General features: G+C 42.2%; 1 protein-coding gene across 1 annotated transcript; it reads right to left on the reverse strand.

The window, feature by feature from the left end:
- Positions 1-6616: 6616 nt before the first annotated feature.
- LOC115172076 (potassium voltage-gated channel subfamily H member 5-like) lies at positions 6617-19660 on the reverse strand. The gene is made up of 2 exons (XM_029729267.1): positions 19541-19660; positions 6617-8058 (listed from the first exon to the last, which is right to left on the reverse strand). The coding sequence occupies exons 1-2, from the start codon at positions 19658-19660 to the stop codon at positions 7087-7089; spliced, it is 1092 nt and encodes a 363-aa protein (XP_029585127.1). The 3' UTR covers positions 6617-7086.
- Between the last annotated feature and the right edge of the window lie 614 nt (positions 19661-20274).

Here is a 20274-nt window from a genome sequence, read left to right on the forward strand (position 1 = left end):
CTCTGATTACAGAACTCAGCCAATTGTAGTGAGGTTTGAGGGGTGTCTGGCATGAATGCCCGCTTCAGGTCCTGCCACAGCATCTCGATTGGATTTAGGTCAGGATTTTGACTTGGCCAATCCAAAACACAAATCTTCTTTCTCCTGAACCATTCTTTGGTAGATTTGCTTGAATGCTTTGGGTCGTTGCTTGTTGTAAGACCCATTTTGGCCCAGCTTTAGCTCCTTGACTGATGGCCTGACGTTCTGTTCAAGAATCTCCTGGTATACCTCAGAATTCATGGTTCCCTTAATGATGTGGAGTCATTCAGGTCCAGAGGGGGAGAAGCAGCCCCAGATCTTGACATTCCCACCACCATGCTTGACTGTTGGGATAAGGTTCTTTTGGTGGTAGGCGGTGTTGGGTTTTCACCAAACATAGCGGTGTTGATTGTGACTAAAAAGGTCAATTTTGGACTCATCGGTCTAGAGAATGGACTTCCAGAAACCTTCAAGTTTGTCCAGGTGGTCTCCGGAAAAGTTAAGACGGGCAGTTTGGTTCTTTTTTGACAGCAGAGGCTTCTTCAATTCAGTGTTCATCTTATTGTTGAACCATGCACAGTTACCTGAGCAAGGAAGGTCTGCAAATCTCTAGATGTTATGTTTAGGTTGGCTTTTACCTGATTTATTATTGTTCTTGTGGCTCTCGGGGATATTTTGGAAGGGCTTCCACTTCTAGGCCAAGTTGCTGTCATGTTAAATGCTCTCCATTTGTAAATGATTTGCCTCACAGTGGCCTGATGGACCTCAGATCTTTTTAGATAATTGTATAGCCTTTCCCAGACTGATGTGCTCTCACTACCATCGTCCCGATGCCCTCTGAGATCTCCTTTGCTCTCAGCATGGTGTGCTTTGCATTCACCTGGATGGGTAAACACAAAACTGACCAGGTTACTTATGTCTATTTATCAGAGTCCCGCCCAAACTCTTTCCAAATGATCTTTCCTTTGATTGGTTAATTTGGTACCCAGTTATTTACCCACCTGATTCTACTTAACTACTTGATTTAACCAATGCAACTTGGGTTTAACCAATGCAACTTATTTTTGCGCCTGCACTAATTCCTTTTTAATTTTGTTTTTCTACTACACGCATGATTTCCTCTATACCAACATATGGTATTGGTAAATATAAACCTGTTATGTCAGATCAAAAAGACTGGTTCTGATTAAATTAAGATTTCATGGTAAAAAGTAAAAAAATCTGTCATTGCACAAAGGGTTCACATACTTTTAAGCAGGACTGTATATGTCAATCATCAAAAATATAAATCAATGTACAGTATGTAGCAACAATTTACTGGAACTGACCAAGGCTTGAGAGAGAAAAATCATGACGGTGCTCAATAATTGACACTCAATCATTAATATCAGTTTATCACTTGCATTGGCACTCATATCATCCAGAACGACCAGATAAGTTTAGCCTATAGCTACAGGACTTTCTTTCTGTGGGAAAAGCATTAACCTTATGGATTTCCCCATTCGCCAAGTTTCAATGTAGTGTTTCAGAAACCATTGGTAAGTCATGGTCAGTCATACCCTGAATGTCAACATTGGAAATTGTCAATAATTAAAAAATATTTATATAGAGAGTAGATCAATAAAATCTTGGTCTCTTTCAATACATTTGCATGCAGTCAACTGCATAATATACAGGCAAGAAGTAAATAGAGTCAGGGGCGCAACTTTCACTGGTGACATGACCCCCACATTCTGAAATGGCATTTTTGTCCCCCCCCCTCAGTTTTACCATTGCTCTGTGACACTAAAAGCGGCATCGGTGTGCTTTAGGACCACGCGGACGCCTCAGAGCGGTCGGGTAGGCTGTTTGGCGGGTTTAGCCGGCTGGATTTAGGCGCATGCGGACAACAAAGACCATGCGGACGGCAAAGCTTCTGAAAGGCACGGTGCTGCTGTCTGTAGCTGCTGTCTCTGTGTGTGTTGCGATTTTTCTCCAAGTCGTAAAAGCAAGCAGAGGAGAAACTGGCTACTCTTTATTTGACTGATGTAGCTGGCAAGGTAACTGCTGTTTGACTTATAGTACCAGTGCTGAGCTAGTAGTGTAACTAACCTGTAACGTTAGCTACAGTAATATTTAATCCCCTCTCGACTGAAGTTCTGTCTGAAGAGAATGAACCAGCTAGCTAGTAGCTACCACAGCCAGTTCAGCTCTAGTCTCTAGCCCTCTGTCAGGTTAACTGTATCTAACAGCTATTATGTGTATGTATTGTTTTGTAGCCTTTTTGTCCCGTTTCAACAGAAATAAATTAACTTGGCTAGTTTTCTTCTAACGTTGGCTAACGTTGGCTACTTATGCCTCAATCACACTAGACCTGAATCAAATGATGCAACCAGCGGCCAAACGACTGAAAACTGATATTCTGATGTTTTTTGACAGCGCAATGTGTTTTTATTAGACTCAGTATAGCAATGTAACATTATTGATCTATCAGTTTTCCGAGCTAATTCCCTACTTTTCACACTGACATGGTATAAACATCACTACAGGCTACAGTACACAATACTATGCTCATCATGTTTTAGCAGGATCTGACAGCCAAGGAAGACAAGTCTACGGAGCTCAGATGAATTTTGCAGTATATTATAACAATCAATGAATGGACACAAAATTCCATCTGAGTTCATGGGTAGGCTACAGTCTGGAATCTGGGAATAATGATCATTTTAATTATTGAACTATTCTTGGATAATCTCATGAATAAATGTACACCAAGGTAATTCTTTGTCATGCCTCATCTTAGCAGGATCAGGTGATGACAGGGGTCTCAGCAGGGTCAGCTAGCCAGGGAAGTCCAGTCTGTGACGGCACTCAGGTGAACTTTTGCAGATAAAACACTTTATTCTCTCTGTGCAGCAAAACACTGGACAATCCAGAAGCTTCAAAGATTTAAACTATTTTAAGGCAGTCTGACAAACTTTAAGTTTATTTCCAAACTGTATCAAAGTTTGATAGAGGCTTTTCCTGATGACACAAAACAAAAATGTGGGGGAGACCTGGGAAACACTATTGATGATGATGAATGGATACAGATATGTTTGAATGCCCAGTCATGTTCATATAATCTCAGACATAAATTCATGCTGTTTAAGACCATCCATAGAACCTACTTTAAGCCAGTGAAACTAAATATCATGCACTCAGAAATGTCATTCCTGTGCTGAAGGTGGAAAACACAAAAGGGAACATAATTGTTATGTTGTGATCTTGTGAAGGCTGGCTGAATTCTGTCAGAGAATGTTATTGTATCTCAGCATGTCTACAGATTCACCCGTCTCCCTGTTTTTGTTTGCTTGGAAATGTTGATATTGGAGAATGTTATCAGAAGAAACTGTGAAACTCAGCTAAGAAATGCATTGCCATTAATTGGAAGGTCGGTTATCCTCCCACAATGTCACAATGGATGGCAGAAATGTCAAGTTATGTATCACTATATTTGATTTCTTACAAGATTAAGTGTATACTGTGCAACTTTCATAAAGTCTGGGTGTCTTATATGAAATACTGTATGACAAAAAGGGTCTGTATTGAAAACATGAGATTTTTTTTGTCCAGCAGTAGCAAATAGATTATGGCACATGAGACACGTGTCTGATTTGCGCCTGTCTCAGTGGACTAATCCATTGAGGAGACCGCAGGGATTACACGGTCCAACAATATGGGGATTGTGGCTCAGATGCACAAGGCACGTCTTTCTCCAGAATGCATTCTCTCCCGCCCTTTCATGGATATTCAATGTTTCATAGCTTTATTGTGTGCATTGTTTGCTGTGTCTCTCAATTCCCCATTATACATTTGAAGTCGGAAGTTTACATACACTTAGGTTGGAGTCATTAAAACTCGTTTTTCAACCACTCCACAAATTTCTTGTTAACAAACTATAGTTTTGGCTAGTCGGTTAGGACATCTACTTTGTGCATGACACAAGTAATTGTTCCAACAATTGTTTACAGACAGAGTATTTCACTTATAATTCACTGTATCACAATTCCAGTGGGTCAGAAGTTTACATACACTAAGTTGACTGTGCCTTTAAACAGCTTGGAAAATTCCAGAAAATTATGTCATGGCTTTAGAAGCTTCGGAAAAGCTAATTGACATCATTTGAATCAATTGGAGGTGTACCTGTGGATGTATTTCAAGGCCTACCTTCAAACTCAGTGCCTCTTTGCTTGATATCATGGGCAAATCAAAAGAAATCAACCAAGACCTCAGGAAAAAAAATGGTAGACCTCCACAAGTCTGGTTCATCCTTGGGAGCAATTTGCAATTGCCTGAAGGTACCACGTTCATCTGTACAAACAATAGTACGCAACTATAAACACCATGGGACCAGGCAGCCGTCATACCGCTCAGGAAGGAGACACATTCTGTCTCCTAGAGATGAACGTACTTTGGTGAGAAAGTGCAAATCATTCCCAGAACAACAGCAAAGGACCTTGTGAAGATAGTTGAGGAAAAAGGTACAAAAGTATCTATATCCACAGTAAAACGAGTCCTATATCGACATAACCACCATAAAAAAGCCAGACTATGGTTTGCAACTGCACATGGGGACAAAGATTGTACTTTTTGAGTCCTCTGGTCTGATGAAACAAAAATAGAACTGTTTGGCCATAATGACCATCGTTATGTTTGGAGGAAAAAGGGGGAGGCTTGCAAGCCGAAGAACATCCTCCCAACTGTAAAGCACGAGTGTGGCAGCATCATGTTGTGGGGGTGCTTTGCTGCAGGAGGGACTGGTGCACTTCACAAAATAGATGGCTTCATGAGGAAGGAAAATTATGTGTATATATTGAAGCAACATCTCAAGACTCAGTCAGGAAGTTAAAGCTTGGTCGCAAATGGGTCTTCCAAATGGACAATGACCCCAAGCATACTTCCAAAGTTGTGGCAAAATGGCTTAAGGACAACAAAGTCAAGGGGTTGGAGTGGCCATCACAAAGCCCTGACCTAAATCCTATAGAAAAGTTGTGGGCAGAAATGAAAAAAGCATGTGCAAGCAAGGAGGCCTACAAACCTGACTCAGTTACACCAGCTCTGTCAGGAGGAACGGACCAAAATTCATCCAACTTATTGTGGGAAGCTTGTGGAAGGCTACCCGAAACATTTGACCAAAGTTAAACAATTTTAAGGCAATGCTACCAAATACTAATTGAGTGTATGTAAACTTCTGACCCACTGGGAATGTGATGAAAGAAATAAAAGCTGAAATAAATCACTCTCTCTACTATTATTCTGACATTTCACATTCTTAAAATAAAGTGGTGATCCTAACTGACCTAAAACAGGGAATTTTTATTAGGATTAAATGTCAGGAATTGTGAAAAACTCAGTTGAAATGTATTTGGCTAAGGTGTATGTAAACTTCAAACTTCAACTGTATACATCACCAGTAGTAGCCTACATGTACCATTAATTCCTAATCTGCAATGTTTGTTTGGTTACAGTAATTTCTGTTAATGCATTCAATATATTATTACAGTTATTTACCATTGTCGGATTGGGCATGTGTTTTGTAGAACTCACAACCTATGCTACATTTGTGAGAAACAAGTTTTTGTTTATTTCATTCCATTTATGAGTGTTGTCCATTTATTGGTCATCTTTTGTTTGAAATGCTCCTGTCAATGTTAAGTAAGGACACACACCTGATTACGCATAAAGAAGTAGGACTAGTCTACCTGGCCTGCGCGCAAATGTAGGTCTATAAATGCGCCCACTTGTGGATGTCTGATAGTATTTCTGATTGTCTTAATTCACCACCACTAATGAGCTGTGGAGATTCTCAAAGTCATTTTTCTTCACCTCAAACAGCAAGTAAACAAAGTCTGTTTTTAGAATCAACTGATAATGACAATAGTTCCTCTAAGTATTTGAACAATATTTCCAGCTCTCTCCCTTTCGATAACCACTCAGCATGAAAAGGAAAAATGTAATGCTCTGGTCCAGTGGAAACATCAAAAAATTACTTCTTATCCCTTGCACAAATAGCCTACAGCTGTGTCTGTCCCGAGCTCACTGGTGCAGGAAACTCTAAGGGGACAGAATATTTTATACAATGTTTCAAGTTTGCTAGCGCGAGTTTCGGGCGACCCAGTTGATAGACAGGCCATGCGTAGCCAATGTGATTTATAGGATATTTATTTTTAGCAGGATATTTTCTACCTGCAGGCTGCAATGTTTTTGTGTGTTGGCTTTAAATAGGCAATTTTTACATAGTTGGCAATAAAAGTTACTTTTAGATTTGTATCATTTTCATTTAGATTTAGAGAGACTGTAGATTAACCACAGACAAAGATTTTGAGATACAAAGCCTATTATAAATTAAATTAAACTGTTCCTCGAAAATGTGCATATAAAAATCATAACAGTCACGCAGATTGGTAGAAATGGTATCATAAACTTGCACTTCAAATGGAAAAGGTTGCCGACCGCTGGTGTAGCCTATTATCAGCAACTTCAGGAGCATAAAGGCAGAATCTGCGAAGGCCAGCAGCAGCGAGTTGGGAAAATATTTTTTTATTCTGGTTAGGTTATCTTGATCTCTGGCTCCCTGTTGAGTCATTTGTGTGTCGTAATTATTTAATCAAACAGCGTGCTCAAAGTATCAGACAATTTCAGTACTTATAGCCTAGTTGATTTATTAGAACACAGAGTCTATATGCGTAAAAATACATGTTTAAAAATTTCAACCAATTGATTGGTCGGAATAAAAGACTACTCTTGATCGACCAATATTTGTTTGTTGTTGTCGGGAACAGCCCTAGTAGAAATGCAGGAAATGAGCTTTAGATGCCCCCAAAAACTCTGAAGGACTCCCAGACCCACTGCCAGGTTATGTCTCCCCCACTTCTAAAACCAAAGTTGCGCCCCTGAATAGACTGTTAGTTTCTTTGGCAAGCCAGAATCCAGCTGGACATGCATAGAGAAATATTTACAATCAAGAAAGGTCTCGTGAAGGACATGAGTTAAAAGTTTGTGTGCAAATGTTAAGGTACGTCGAACAGTGGTGTTATGTCCTCTTCAGATGTGCCCGTCATCGTCCACTAAGTCAGGAGAAACGGGTCTGGAGACAGTGAAGATGTCCTGACGTTTGGTTTTGGTTTTGGGGGTGGCGGCCAGAGGTAGAGACGGCCTCCTCTTCTCTGTAGAGGTCAGCAGTTTGAAGATCTGAGCCACTTGTTTCTCCAGGGCCCCCAGCCGGCCACCCAGAGTCTGGAGGTCCCCCCGGAGCTCCAGACGGGTCTCCTGCAGCGCAGCCTGCAGGGCCTGCTCTGGGATGGGGCCGAATGGGTGTGGCAGGGGGGCCTCCCCGGCCCTGTCTATACGCAGCTCACTCTTAGTGATGCCACTGTCACAGGAGTCTGTCTTATGGAGGCGGTTGTCCTCTCCCTCTCCTCCTCTGAGCCCCACCTCCTGACCCCTGCCCTTCTGAGATAGCATCTCCACAGAAACGGCTTTAGCTACATTGTTCAGTCCCTCCTTCCTGACCACGGGAGGTGGGGCAGCCACGTTTTTGAGGCGCCCCCAGCCCCTGGCAGCAGGAGGCTTTACCAGAGCAGGGCTGCTGCTCACCTTGAGCCGGACTGGAGGCGGCTCCCCCATGGCAGGACTAGACTGCATGGGCGTGACCTGGGACACGGTGAGCACACTGCTGCTGCAGCCCGTAGGGGGAGCCCCGTTCTGGAGCCCCTGCAGGGAGGAGTGGGGCCCGGGCCGCTGGATGTTGAGGGGCAGGGAGTGCTGCAGGCTGGAGTGGGACAGCTGCAGGCTGTGGGGGATGGGATGCAGGTGGTGCTCCACTTGGAGTTGGTTCTTCTCCAGGTCCAGCTGGGAGGACGCCCCCTGATTCCTCTGCAGCTCCTTCTGCTGCTTGAACTTCTGGAACAGCTTCCTGACCGGATGGTCCTGGGGGATGGTCAGCTGAACCTCGTTCTTCTGGCGCTGGCGCTCCTCCTCCTCCTTCTTCACGTCACTGATCTTACGAAAAATTACCTGCAGAGTACAAAAAACAGAAGAGTAATTTCAAATGTTTATACATTATTTATGAATGAAAAGTAATACATTATTCTGTTAATGTATACAGTGCATTTGGAAAGTATTCAGACCCCTTGACTTTTTCCACATTTTGTTACAGCCTTATTCTAAAATGTATTAAATAAATAGGTTTCCTCATCAATCTACACACCATACCCCATAATGACAAAGTGAAAACAGGTTATTTGAAATTTGATTGGAGTCCACCTGTGGTAAATTCAATTGATTGGACATGATTTGGAAAGGCACACACCTGTCAAGACAGAATTGTGTCGAGGCACAGATCTGGGGAAGGGTACGAAAATAATTCTGCAGCATTTAAGGTCCCCAAGAACAGAGTGACCTCTATCATTCTTAAATGGAAGAAGTTTGGAACCACCAAGACTCTTCCTAGAGTTGGCCGCCCGGCCAAACTAGTCAGGATCGAGGGAAAGATGAACGGAGCAAAGAGATCCTTGATGAAAACCTGCTCCAGAGCACTCAGGACCTCAGACTGGGCTGAAGGTTCACCTTCCAACAGGACAATGACCCTAAGCACACAGCCAAGACAACGCAGGAGTGGCTTCGGGACAAGTCTCTGAATGTCCTTGAATGGCCCAGCCAGAGCCTCGACTTGAACCTGATCGAACATCTCTTGAGAGACCTGAAAATAGCTGTGCAGCGATGCTCCCCATCCAACCTGACAGAGCTTGAGAGGATCTGCAGAGAAGAATGGAAAAACTCCCCAAATACAGATGTGTCAAACTTGTAGCGTCATACACCTGAGTGGGCTCCTGAGTGGCGCAGCGGTCTAAGGCACTGTATCTCAGTGCTAGACGCATCACTACAGACCCTGGTTCAATTCCAGGCTGTATCACAACCGGCCGTGATTGGGAGTCCCATTGGGCAGTGCACAATTGGCCCAGCGTCGTTAGGGTTTGGCCAGTGTAGGCCATCATTGTAGCTCCCTGTAGCTCAGTTGGTAGAGCATGGTGTTTGCAACACCAGGGTTGTGGGTTCGATTCCCACGGGGGGCCAGCACAGAAAAATAATGTATGAAATGAAATGTATGCATTCACTATTGTAAGTCGCTCTGGATAAGGGTGTCTGCTAAATGACTAAAATGTAATGTAAATGTAAATAAGAATTTGTTCTTAACTGACTTGCCTAGTTAAATAAAGGTTAAATAAAATAAAAAAATACCCAAGAAGACTCAAGGCTTAAATCGCTGCCAAAGGTGCTTCAACAAAGTACTGAGTAAAGGGTCTGAATACTTAGGGAAATTTGATAGTTTTTTTTCTTTATACATTTGTGATAATGTCTAAAAACCTGTTTTTGCTTTGTTATTATTGGGTAATGTGTGTAGATTGATGAGGGGAAAAAACTATTTAATCAATTTTAGAACATGGCTGTAACGTAAGAAAATATGGAAAAAGTCAGTCTGAATACTTTCCGAATGGACTGTATATGACTCTGAAAACAACAAAGGAACCAGAGAGATTTATATGCAAACTGATAAAGAGCACCTGTCTGTCTGCCTATCTGGCTATCCATTCATCATGTGTCCCATTGACAGCGCAGTGCAGTCAAGTCTGGTTTTAGAAGGGATCTCTATGAAAATATCCATCTGCACTCCTGACTGTGCCTCACTCTATTATTCAACCTGCTTTGCCTGGCGCCGCAAATCTGCTCTCCTCTCCTGGCGCTTAGATACTAATTAAATTGGGAATGACAGGGACCTCAGCCAGCCAGCAGACTGAAGTATTTTTCTTGGTAAAAAATAATAATGGTCCCTCTGCAGCTGACAGTCCAGGCATGTGGCTCTTCAGCATGGCCGGAATATATTATTATATTATTCCCTCACATTCTTTCTCTCAGCCTTGTCAGGACAAGTCCCCTCCTCGCTGTACCCGGCACCTCTGTTTGAAGTGGCTGAGTAATGTCACTTAATGTCATTGTATCAAGCCCCCTGCTGAGTCAGTGGGCTAGTGTAGGGACAAGGAAGGGGAAAGAAAGGACTTGTCAATCACATCACCTGCAGATAGTCTGTACTGTGGGCTTAATTGGGAGGCAGTGACTATTCATTACAAGACAACTAAAGCTTTTTCTGAAATGGAGTCCACATTTATGTGATGAGTCACTGTCTTGGTTCATCCAGTGCAGGGACAGAAATATTGTGTCGATTTTTCTACACAAGACAATAGTGTTTCCCACTTCTTTTAATTACAGCATAACAGGTTAGCTTTTCTCTCTGTCAAACAGAGATTCTCTAGACACCATGACTTGGGCAGCTTGAGTAGGTGGGTAGATTTGAATAAAGTTAAGGGGGGAAAAAGGTCTCAACATTGATTGACAGGTTAAGTGCTATACCGATTTGCATGGACCTCTTGAGTGAGAGGCAATTAGGCTTGGAAAAGAAACAAGGTTGCATGGTAGTATGGTTGGCATCCTTGGAATGCTCAAACTCAAGACACATACTTTGACCACATGGCTCTCAGACAAGTGGCTTGACTTATTTTCATTATTCAACCTAATTTCACTGACCCAATTATTCTCTCCATCTGTCTGTTATGGAACTTTATACTTTATTTTACATCCATATGGCAGAGCAGGACAAATGACAAACCATTGCTATGAATAGGGATGAATGGCCTATTCATTACGGTTTACCGAGGAGTTTTCTTCACAATATCTGACCACATTACAGTCCTTCTGCCTGAGTTATTCTCAGATACAGCAGCTTTCCACCTTTGTGGGAACTCAAGTCATATCATTCAAACATAAAATCGGGGATATCAGTTCAGGGAACGATAAGTTAATGATATCAGGAATACACAAGCATTATTTGTCGAAACATGTATGGGAGACAAAATTGATGTGCATTTAGGCATCGTCCCCTCCAAGTTCATCCTGCCTTCCTCTGAGAGAGGGGCTTTGAGCTCCTAGAGAGACAGGACAATATGCAGATATCGTAATGTGTATGGTAATGGAGAGGAGAATTAGCGGTGTAGCCGGAAGGGGAGCAGCTATGAGCTCACCCCACAAGACGGTACAGAACATAAAATAGCCAACAAACATAAAACAACAAGAAACACTGACAGACACAAACAGACAGATTCATTATTCAGATGAAAAGAGGGCCTGGAGTACTTAAAAACATTTTTAGAGAGGGGCAGTAAGGGTGAGTTGATAATTGAAGACTGAAAACAGACCGACTACACCTGTTCTACCCTACAGAGACTTATCACAGCAACAAAAAAAACGAACTTCCACAAACATATTTGATTTATTTTGCCTTTATTTAACTAGGTAGGTAATTGAGAAAACATTCTCTTTTACAATTACAACCTGACCAAGATGGAGAAAATACAAACACACCAGGATGACCTGATTCTCTCAACTCTAATACGTTTGTTGTTAATACAAATCCAACCTTTCTAACCCCATTAGAAGTTTTTATTTTTTAAACAAGAAGAACAGCTGCCACTGAAATCTCTAAAATATGTAAAGAAAGAAAGAATAACTTAGAAATACACAGCCCCTTGCTGCCTATTCTAGAATATTCTAAATTATAAGAATTATAAATAAGCAGAAGGCCTGGCATTCAAAGAACATAATATACTATACAGTATATGTATATCAACAACCATTTTTCTTGCAGACAGTTCGGCAGACTGAGGGAAAAGTTATTCCAAGCAGCATTGCGTAGGCTCTATTTTTGGAGCAGACTTCAAAGCTCGTTGAAAAAAACAGATATATAATGAATTTCAAATCAATAAACTCCTACCCTGGTTCAAAGTAGAAATAAAAATAGTACAACAATCCTATGTTTACACAGTGGATGAAGTAATATTTTGGCCAGAGGGGGAGAAAGGGTTCAAGATCGTTATGAACCGCTCACTACAAGGGTGTGTTTGGTCTGCATTTGAACTGTCTTTTCTTCTCTGAGGCTCCGTTGTAACAATCTACCTCTGGCTCAAGAGAAAGAAGTGATGGAGAGAGTGCTAGAAACAGAGTGGGGAGAAAAAGAGAAAGAGGGAGAGGGGACAGAGACAGAAAGAAATCGAGAAACAACGATTGTACTCTTATCTCCAAAACTCAATATCAAATAGGGCCCATGAGGAATTGGTTGCCTTGTACTGAGGGCCATGATTAACCCTGCCTCTATCTCTTTCTTTCCATCTCCCTCTCAATTCCAACACACACCTTTCTACTTTCTCACACTTGATGTCCTCTCTCTCTCTCTCTCTCCCCCTCTCCTGACATCCCTATCAACATGATATCTTCATTTATTAATGATAGTGCACTGGGAATTGTCCAGTCAGGCTCATTCCTTGTTGCGGTCTTGGTAAGCCTGATAAACGTGTTAGGCTACAGTGTGCAGCACTGTGCCAATGACAAACAAGCCTGTTAGAAAGGTAGTGTACCACTGACGTCATAGGTCACACGTTGCCACCACAACACTATCAAAACCTGCCTCCATGCAGTATTGTAGGAAAACACTATAGGATGTGCTGCCAATTACTGAGATGGCTGAGATGTGTGCTGCTGAGCTATGTCACATTGTCACATGTCACTCCTCTCCCCCGACTCATTATGACAGAGATGATAATCAAAAGCCTAGTTAATTTCTCCTCTTTCAGGTGCTGAGGTAAAAATGTATCTAATCAGCAGTGCTCCAGTGGCAGAGCCAAGCCTAGTCAGCACACTGACTGAAAAAGGTCCAAGCACTTAAATATACAGCTGCCAGCATGCAGACCTTCTACTAATATAAATTATGCAAAGCACTCAGAGTAATAAAACATGATATAACTGCAGTGAAACACTTCTCCAAGTCCCCCCCCCCCCCCCCCATTTCAAAAACGTCCCAAGCCTGCAGGAGAATGCAGAGCCAGGGAGTGGGAGGTACTGTAATTGTGTAATTCCTGGGAGGAGATATTGGTCAGGGAAGCTAATCCTGGTAGCTGGATGGTCTGGGAGTGTGTAGGTGGTCTCATCTCTCCTCTTGATTAGATTTAGCGTTATATTACTGAGTTATATTTATCCCAGTAAGCTAGAGAGTGGATGTTCCTGGAGCATGGGGTATGTGATAGATACTCTGTTGGCTCTCTAACAATACTCGCACAATCACAGAATCAGAATGAACACAGGATCCAAACTGTACCCCTGACTCCCGCACCACATGCCAACCCTTCGGTTCAAACTCATAATGAAAATGTATTGCTGACTTGGATGTGAGGCTGAAATCCTACATTCATATATTGTAGAGGGATAGATGATGCAGAGCTGTGGAGGCACAGTCAGAACTCCAGACCAAACTCTGTCATTCTGTCACGTTTTCCTGGAATATGAGGAGAGATGCTTGTCCATTTCTCCATACCGCCTTCTCTCTGTCTCTGGGCAGCCCCATCACACAGGCCCTGGGAGTGGGGGCAGGAGAGAAAGGGAGAGAAAGGGACTTGTACTCCCCCTCTGGGAAGCGTCTCTGTAGGCGAACGGATGACACATCACTGCTCCCTAGGTGATCCAGCCTGTCATCCTCCTCCCACTCCGGTCACAAATATACATGCCAGGGGAGGGGGGAGGGCCACACACAAGCACACACGTATACGAGGAAGCACACACACACACACTGGAAAGCACATGTACGCACATGCACGGAGACACACACGCACATGTGCACACACGCCTTAAGGAGAGTCATAACGGAGGCTAGGAGATATTGCAATAGGAGCTCAATCTAGACTTGTGTGGAGAAGAATCATCTTAAAAAGCACAGAGTAGATTAGAGAGCAGTACATGGAGTGTCCATGGCCGCTTGAACATTTCAAAGTGTCTATGTTTTTCTGTTCTGATGTAGAGACTGCAGAGATAATCTACCCTGTCCCTCTTAATGCAGCTCTCTAGCTCTGGCTTCTTCTTCTCCACATAAAAAAAGTAGGTCAATTTTCTTCTTAAGTTCAGCAATTCATTATTTACCAGACAGAAGAGAGAAAATGAGACTCTGCATGGGTGACTTCCTCATCTCCCCTCCTCCATCTCACCTGATCACTGCACTGCCTTCCACACACACATAGACCTGCTCTTCTCTTGCTGAAATCAGGAAAACACTTACAACAAATCACCATTCTGGACTTCAGCCTGGACTTCACTTTTCTGTATTAAACTCCCTACCCCACCATACACACACACACACACACACACACACACACACACACACACACACACACACACACACACACACACACACACACACACACACACACACACACACACACACACACACACACACACACACACACACACACACACACACACACACACACACACACACACACCTCCATAGTCACAGTGATTCCTCATGAAACCCAGACAAATAAATACCATGATTTTGGGGATTTTCACAAAATGTCATCCATAGAATAGTTCTTTGGCGGAAGGATTGTTGACATATATTTAACATTTGTATCTAAAAGGATAACTGAGAAATCATTTGGCATATTTATGACCTTTTGGCATGACCAAGGCCTCCTTTCAAACTCCATAGTGTTTATCTGTGAAGGTGCTACAAAGCAGACTGTGGTGTCATATGAAGCTTTAACACTTGCTCTGTAATATGTGTAGTATTTAGTATTTCTTTTACATTCATTTATGAATATTGACAAATATAAACATAAATATTGAAAATATACCATTTATGATTTGGCACATTTTTCGGTAACACTTTATTTGGATAGTCCACCTGTAGATGCTCTACAGACTGGCCCTTACCGTAACCCTAGCAAGCAGCTGCTTTACAACAGATAGTCAGTTGCTTAGCAACAGATAATTGTTGATAGCATGACTATAGCATGACTATCCAAAAAAAGTGTGACCAATTTTTCAATATATTGTTGAACAAAATATACTCTATGGCAGCTATTCCCAAACTGGGGTAATGCCGTCAGAGGTACGCCAAATAAAAATGTGATTCACATTTTCAAACAGTCATTTCGATTTTCCAACGGGGCTATACATTTGGGTGATGTCTCACAACCCTTTGTTAAGGTTAGAGTTAGGGCTAGGGTAAAGGATAAGTAGACTTGTTGCACTGCCAAAAATAAATTAACCATCTAGTGTTCAGCGAAATAACAACACAATGTCAAATACAGTTACTAGACAAATAATTAGCATCCAATCACATTAATCGTTACTCTCTCGCGGGAATTCCACTAACGGTCCGTATGTAGCCAAACATAGCTGCTGCTCATTCAGTTTGCTCGAAAATGGATAAATGGTTAAAAAAAGTAAGACCCGCGTCAATACAGGGCTAAGATTGAATCATACTACACCGGCTCCGACGCTCGTCTTATGTGGCAGGGCTTGCAAACTATTACAGACTACAAAGAGAAGCCCAGGCGCGAGCTGCCCAGTGACATGAGCCTACCAGACGAGCTAAATCACTTCTATGCTCGCTTCGAGGCAAGCAACACTGAGGCATGCATGAGAGCATCAGCTGTTCCGGACGACTGTGTGATCACACTTTAAACTGTGTGATCACACTTTAAACAGGTCAACATTCACAAAGCTGTGGGGCCATTACCAGGATGTGTGCTCCGGGCATGTTCTGACCAACTGGAAGGTGTCTTCACTGACATTTTACAGATAATGCTTTCATCAAACAACACTGTTTCACGACGCATCAGTGACATGGCAGGAAATGTTTTGAAACAATTACTGCGTCGCATACAAGCCAGTGAATTCTAGGTGTTACAGCTGGATGAGTCGAAAACCGCAGGTCAGACTTGGCGGGCTGGCACAGCTCCTGGTATATGTCCATTACGTTTATGGGGGTTAATTAAGGAAGATTTCCTCTTCTGCAATATTGACATCCTCTTCTGGGAAATGTTATTTAATCAGAAGCCACTGCCAGATTTCTGGATAGGGCTGCGCTCAGAGTATCATGCCTTGGTAAATTGCGTTAAGACACTGATTCCCTTTGCAACCATGTACCTATTTGAGAGTGGATTCTCGGTCCTCACTAGCATGAAAACTAAATACAGGCACTGACTGTGTGTGGAAAACGATTTAAGACTGAAACTCTCTCCAATACAACCCAACACTGCAGAGTTATATGCATCCTTTCAAGCACATCCTTCACATTAACCTGTGGTGAGTTATTCACAGTTTAATGAGCAAATAAGGTTTTATATGGAAGATGGCTAAATAAGGAGCAAAATGATTGATTATTATTATATTATTATTTGTGCCCTGGTCCTATAAGAACTCTTTGTCACTTCCCACGAGCCGGGTTGTGACAAAAACTCACACTCATTCTTATGTTAAATAAATGTATCGTATTGTGTGTGTGTGTGTGGCAGGCTTACAATGATGGCAAAAAACAACATTTGAGAGTGCGCTGACCCTGGTGCTGGAGGGAGTACGCAGCTGGAAGCTGAATGTTTGAAGGGGCTATGAAAGGTTTGAGAGTCTCTGCTACTTTTAGGGGTATTTGTAAGCATTACCAACTGAGTGAATATGAAAATTTATAAAAAATGGTCACCATCTGCTGGTGATTTGGAGGATGTGTAATAGGAAGGCTGTGATCGGTTACATTGCTTACTAGGGTTATATTTGACATTGACGATATCTCGTGAAGTGCAAGCCTATATATCGTGATGTCAAGACTGTACTCTATTTCAGTGGTCACCAACCAGTCGATCGCGATCAACTGGTCGATCTCCAAGGCATTTCTAGTTGATCGCCAACCGTTTCTGTAAAAAAAAAAGAATAAAGCCTGGCGTTCCAATTTTCTTATCTCGCGCTTTTGACTGTAGGTGCACCCGATTTAGCTGTCCAGCGCGCCAGTTAGGCGAGTGTTCCTATTCTGCACCATTTCATGTGTCTGAAAGTACGAACTCTACCTTCCCGGGGGGCCCGGAGAGCAAATCAAGTACACTATAGGCCTACCTGTGGCCAATCGGATGGCTCAGATTACCGTGTCTGCAGTAATGTAGCGGGTGTAAAAGAAAGCTACAGTAAAGTTGATAGTGTGACATTTCAAAACCATGACTAGAGAGACTGTCAACGAATACAACAAAGAGCTGATGTTTATATGAGTGACTTCATGTTCAAGTTCTCACTCAGCACTGTCAACACTTTTTATTCAACACTTTTATAAGCCATGAAATATGCGTTCTTCCTACTTCAACTCACGCTACAACCAGCACTGCAACTGTAATGAATGAGAAGGAAAGTGTATCAATAGGCTTGCATTGTTATTATTAGCAGCTTGGGTCTTTTATAGTATCAAGGAATATTTCACTTTCTCACTTCATAGGAGTAACAACATGAATTTGTGCATGAGGCAGAAATAATGCAGTGCGACTCGAGTTTCGCCATCTGCTGGAAGATGGTGTGTCCCTTTTTGGTCAGTGTCAGCGGAGGAAAGGGAGAGCAGAGGGACGTTGAGAGACGAAACCTCTGTCTGCTGCTCTCTCCTTCCGCTGAGACTGACCATCAGATGCAGGGATCATCAGCCCAGTAAAATAAAAATAAAAAGCGAATTATTTAAATGTATGCTCTTACCGGTGTGATCATATAGCCTACCTTAAAATGGTCCGAACAACAATGCATTCGCAGGGCAATTCAAGAAAAGCCTATATGTGATGATAATGTATTGGGCCTATAGCCTACTGCACAAACCTCACAGTACTGTTTTTAATAGGATAATGTTGACTAGGCTTACATTATTAAGTCATGTTCCAAATAAATCAGAGCGGTAGATTTCGGCTTGCATTTTGACTCAAAAAAGGTTGGTGACCACTGCTCTATTTGAACTTCACAAATGAAAACTGTGCAGTTTTATCAGTTAGGCTGTATCAGTGTGTTGAAAATGAATAAATAAACGAATAAACATATTTTTAGACAATATTTTCAATATTCATGTTTATATTTTTCAATATTCATAAATTAATTTAAAATGTTTTTATTGAAATCAAAATACTACTCATATTACTACTCATATGACACCTATTTTTCCTTTACAGCATCTACAGATAAAACATTATGGAGTCTTAAAGGAGGCCTGGGTAATGGCAAAATGTAATAACTATGCTTTGATTCATTATTTCTCAATTATGCTTTTAGATACAAATGTCAAATATGTCAACAATCATTCCTCCAAAAGACTATTCTATGGATTGATTACATTTTGTGAAAATCCCCAAAATCATGGTATTCTTTTGGTCTGGGTTTTTTGTGTAAACTCTCATTACTAATACATCAGTCGGCTGGTAAAAGTATCCTTGTCTGCAGGGTCTAGCGTCTCTTACCATTGTCCTCCAAGCACACAAGCTGTCCCAGCTAACAAAAATAAACCATAGAAAAGAGCCCCTAACGACACAGATATTCTGTAAGTATTTGGTGCACTCTGTGGATGTTTGCTTTTAGGCTTTCAACCTACATGTAAAAGAGGAATACTCCAGAGATCTAGAATTCTCTGAAAAGTATTGGTAGCCTAGTATTCGACAGCACTGTGAAAATATTCAAAACTGATCGTTTTAATACCAGAACCTTAAAGCACTGCAGAAGTACACTATAGATTTTGCTTAACAAACTATGTGCAGTGGCCCCTTTAGGCAAAAGAAAAATAGCAGATTTGCATGTGTTTTTTAAAGAAATATAGCTCTCTTTAGTCAGGTAAAGAGTCTAAAAGCCCTGAAGTGTTTTCTTAAATGAGAAAATGGTTAGGTAACTTAATGCTCATCTTACCAAGATAGAAACAATCGCTCAGACTAAGAAAGAGAGAGAAAGGTGCTTTGTGTTGAAAATTCACAGGGCCCCATTTTTAACATGAGCATTCAACTTTGTCTTTTGAAATCATTTGTCAAATGTTTTAGGAAATAATTTGATCGGGTGAAGGAGCAACTTAAAATACATGAATTCAATGTTTTTATAATCAAAAGGATCAACAGTTTGAGTATTTGTTTCTGCATACCCACAAAGTATGCATTTATGAGATTAGTTGAGAAAGAGAAAAGTTTTGTTTGTTATGAAAGTACACTGTGTATGCTGAAATACTAGCAAGAAAAACACCTTCCACACTTATTTCCACCAGCCATAGTCACTAATGGACTGAATGACAGACATACAGTACATCACGAACTCCAGGTGCAGAATAGCAAGCAGGCCTGCCTCAGTACAGGTCCAGGGCTGACCCAAATACTAGCCGTCGTCATGTACCTGATGGCTGTGTGACATCTCTCACACTGCATTGTGACTAATAAGATGATGGAGATGGAACTCAATCAGTGCTCCATCACACCAATTCATTACACACACTCTCAAGCACCAGCCATGGTACCAGCTCACAAACTCAAAACAGGGACCAGCCCTTGCTGTCTCTGCCTGGCCGCTTCCCATCTCTCCACTGGGATTCTCTGCCTCTGAACCTATTACGGGGGCTGAGTCACTGGCTTACTTGTGCTCTTCCATGCCGTCCCTTGGAGGGGTGTGTCCCTTGAGTGGGTTGAGTCACTGACGTGATCTTCCTGTTCGGGTTGGCACCCCCTTGGGTTCGTGCTGTGGGGGAGATCTTCATGGGCTGTACTCGGCCTTGTCTCAGGGTAGTAAGTTGGTGGTTTGCAGATATCCCTATAGTGGTGTGGGGGCTGTGCTTTGGCAAAATGGGTGGGGTCATATCCTGCCTGGTTGGCCCTGTCCGGGGGCATCGTCGGACGGGGCCACAGTGTCTCCCAACCCCTCCTGTCTCAGCCTCCAGTATCTTTGCTGCAATAGCTTGTGTCGGGGGGCTAGGGTCAGTCTGTTATATCTGGTGTCCTGTGTGAATGTAAGTATGCTCCCTCTAATTCTCTCTCCCTCCCATGGGACCATGCCTCAGGACTACCTGGCTTGATGACTCCTTGCTGCTCTGAGGGTAAAGGCTACCTCTGATATTTCTCACTGGGAGATAGCAGACCGCCAACATGTCTGTGGGTGTTAACTGCTAAAAGGCCACAGTAAGTAAGGAGTCTATTAGTATTTAATATATAATTCATTATGTGAAAATGGCTCTGACAAAAGACCTATTGAGTGTAGAGAGAATAAACATGGTAAATACCTTTAGGATTAATAACCTAATAATGTGAGAATTACATTCCAGAGTTCCCTCGAGTGATAGGTAGTGCTGAATGATTAGTGTTTTTGAGGTTGGTT

Source organism: Salmo trutta, chromosome 33 (assembly GCF_901001165.1).
Source record: "Salmo trutta chromosome 33, fSalTru1.1, whole genome shotgun sequence".
NCBI classification, from domain to species: Eukaryota; Metazoa; Chordata; class Actinopteri; order Salmoniformes; family Salmonidae; genus Salmo; species Salmo trutta.

What these genes read in the sequence shown, in the direction of transcription:
- LOC115172076 (XM_029729267.1), bottom strand. Translation starts at nt 19,660, where the DNA reads ATGAAGATCTCCCCCACAGCACGAACCCAAGGGGGTGCCAACCCGAAC. An exon ending in GACGGCATGGAAGAGCACAA is followed by an intron (nt 8,059 to 19,540) that starts GTAAGCCAGTGA and finishes TGTACTCTGCAG; the next exon opens with GTAATTTTTCGTAAGATCAG.